The sequence below is a fragment of the Otolemur garnettii genome, unplaced genomic scaffold, assembly GCF_000181295.1.
Source record: "Otolemur garnettii isolate 467f Iridium unplaced genomic scaffold, OtoGar3 scaffold00011, whole genome shotgun sequence".
In the NCBI taxonomy this organism is placed as follows: Eukaryota; Metazoa; Chordata; class Mammalia; order Primates; family Galagidae; genus Otolemur; species Otolemur garnettii.
Genome location: NW_003852406.1, coordinates 35,463,062 through 35,465,581, shown reverse-complemented (window position 1 = coordinate 35,465,581; position 2,520 = coordinate 35,463,062). Strand labels below are relative to the sequence as shown.

Genomic DNA, 2,520 nt, shown 5'->3' with positions numbered 1-2,520 from the left:
ATTGTTGTTTGGCGGGCCTAGGGCTGGATTCGAACCCGCCACCTTAGGTGTATGTGGCTGGCGCCTTAGCCACTTGAGCCACAGGCGCCGAGCCTCCGGTAGCTCTTTAAATAGGTCTTTAGTAGCCAGGTGATCTTATTTAGTCTCTGAAAGGTCGTGTATCCTAAGACAAGTTTCTGGGTCTCTCTCCATCTCTAAAATGAAGAGTTAGAAAGCAGATTTTATTTAAACACTGGTTGGAAGATGGGAAGCTCCCGAGGTCAGAGACATTTCTTTTTTTTTTTGTAGACACAGTCTTACTTTGTCGCCCTCGGTAGAGTGCCGTGGCATCACACAGCTTACAGCAACCTCCAACTCTCGGGCTTAGGCGATTCTCTTGCCTCAGCCTCCGGAGTAGCTGGGACTACAGGCGCCCACCACAACACCGGGCTATTTTTTTGTTGTAGTTTGGCCAGGGCTGGGTTATGAACCAGACACCCTCGGTATATGGGGCCAGCGCTCTGCCCACTGAGCCAGAGGCGCTGCCCGCAGAGACATCTTTTTGGATTCTCCCTGTACCTCGCGGCTCTGAAATACTGGCCATAGAAGAAGACACTCAATGAAAGCTTATTGAATTGACAAAATTAAGTTCGTGGCTTTTACCCAGTGCTTGGCACTGAGACGTCCTCAATAAAGATTCAGTTTATGTTTGCTCTCCCCAGCACATTTGTGACATTCTTGAGGACAAGAACCACGCATTCAACAGCGCCCCGAGAGAAGACAAAATCAGGTGGGTCCCTATTCTCAGGAAGTCCACAGTTTAGGGCAGGAAGCCAAGACAATAACTCGTCTATTTAACAAATATCTTCCAACGTCCGTATGCACAAAGGTCGACAAGGTGAGGCAAGAATGGTAACTCCCAGGCGCAGGGCCAGGTTGCCGGGCTGGGTTGCAGGGGTGGTTGGAGATAACTGGGTTGAGGAAGCCCTTTGAACTTTTTCATTGGTTGTCGCTGACCCGCCGTTTGTCCCCCACCAATCCCGGACGCCGCTGGAAGACCCGCAGCCGCACACTCAGCCAATCCAAGTGCGGAGGCGGAGGCGGAGGCGGGGATGGAGGCGCTGTCACGGGTTAGAGCTCAGCGGAAAATGTTTCGGTTCGGGCGGTCCAGTGGTTGGGGACACAAGGAGGCCGGACCCGCACGCGCCGAGCCCTGGGGCCGCTGAGCGCCGGCGGCCATGGAACTGGAGCAGCCCGACAGTCTGGAGGGCTGGGTGCCGGTCCGCGAGGACCTCTTCGCCGAGCCCGAGAGGCACCAGCTGCGCTTCCTGGTGGCCTGGAACGACGCGGAGGGCAAGTTCGCCGTGACCTGTCACGACCGCACGGCGCAGCGGCAGTGGCACCGGGGGAGCCGGCCCGAGCGCGAGGCCGCCGAGGCCCGCCCCAGTTGGGCAGGCCTGCTCTCGGCCGCCGGGCTCCGCGGCGCGCACCGGCAGCTGGCGGCGCTGTGGCCGGCCCTGGAGCGCTGCTTCCCGCGGCTGCCGCCGGAGCTGGACGCGGGTGGTCGCGGCGCCTGGGGCCTGGGGCTCGGGCTGTGGGAGCTGGTGTGGCCGGCGCGCGCGGGTCCCGGCGAGGCGGCGTTGCAGGAACTGTGCCGGCAGCTGGAGCGCTACCTGGGTCAGGCGGCCGACGGCTGCGGCGGCGCCACAGTGCGCGACGAGCTCTTCCCGGCCGAGGGCGGAGCAGCCGACTGCGGGAGCCCTCGCGGCTTCCGGGAGCGCACCCTGCGTGCCCGGTGGGCCGAGGCGGGCGCGAGGCTGCACCAGGTACGTCCGGCGGGCTGCGCGGCGCCCGCGCCGGTGTCCGATCTTTACCAGCTTTGGGCCGTGTCCGAGGGTTCCTCTGCTCCGGGAGCCGGGAGGCCGCGGGGCCGCCGGGCCTCCAGCAGCGGAGCCCCTGGGGACAGGCAGGAGCCGCGCGGGGTGGATGGACGCTTGGAGTTAGACAGGGGAGCAGCTAGGCCGGGCCAGCCCTTGACCTCTTCCCGGAGAGGGAGGCAGAGCTGGTTGTTGGGACAGGAAATGCCAGAAATACTGAAAGTGAAACGGAGATAACCCTTGGACGTAAAAACAGTAACGCGGACTAAATGTAAACAATTTCAAGTTCTGTGAAGGGAGAAAGACCAAGAATGGGGATAAAATGTTGTTCAACCGTTTGTATCTCACGGCACGCTTACAGGTAAACTTCCGGGGCACACTTAAATTATGTTGATCCAAAGGGGAAAAAAAGGAAGAAAAAAAGAACTTACTGTGCTTGGAACGTCTTTCGAAAAGAATTTAATTAATGATCTTTAAAAATTATCTTGGTACACCTAAGATCGAAAATTCACTGTGTTTTAGAGGATGAAATGGGTTATGGGGCTCGGCGCCTATAGCTCAACCGGCTAAGGCGCCAGCCACATACACCTAAGGTGGCGAGTTCGAATCTCCAGCCCGGACCCGCCAAACAACAATGACGGCTGCAACCAAAAAATGGCCAGGC

At 59.0% G+C, this 2,520-nt stretch overlaps 1 protein-coding gene across 1 annotated transcript in view; it reads left to right on the top strand.

Moving 5' to 3' along the window:
• Positions 1 to 1,085: 1,085 nt before the first annotated feature.
• The window catches only part of WHAMM (WAS protein homolog associated with actin, golgi membranes and microtubules), a 26,704-nt gene continuing 25,269 nt past the window's right edge, over positions 1,086 to 2,520 (top strand). The window contains exon 1 of the mRNA XM_012801987.2: positions 1,086 to 1,805. Within this exon, the coding sequence (XP_012657441.1) occupies positions 1,218 to 1,805 (588 nt within the window). The 5' untranslated portion in view covers positions 1,086 to 1,217. The remainder of the gene's footprint in view (positions 1,806 to 2,520) is intronic.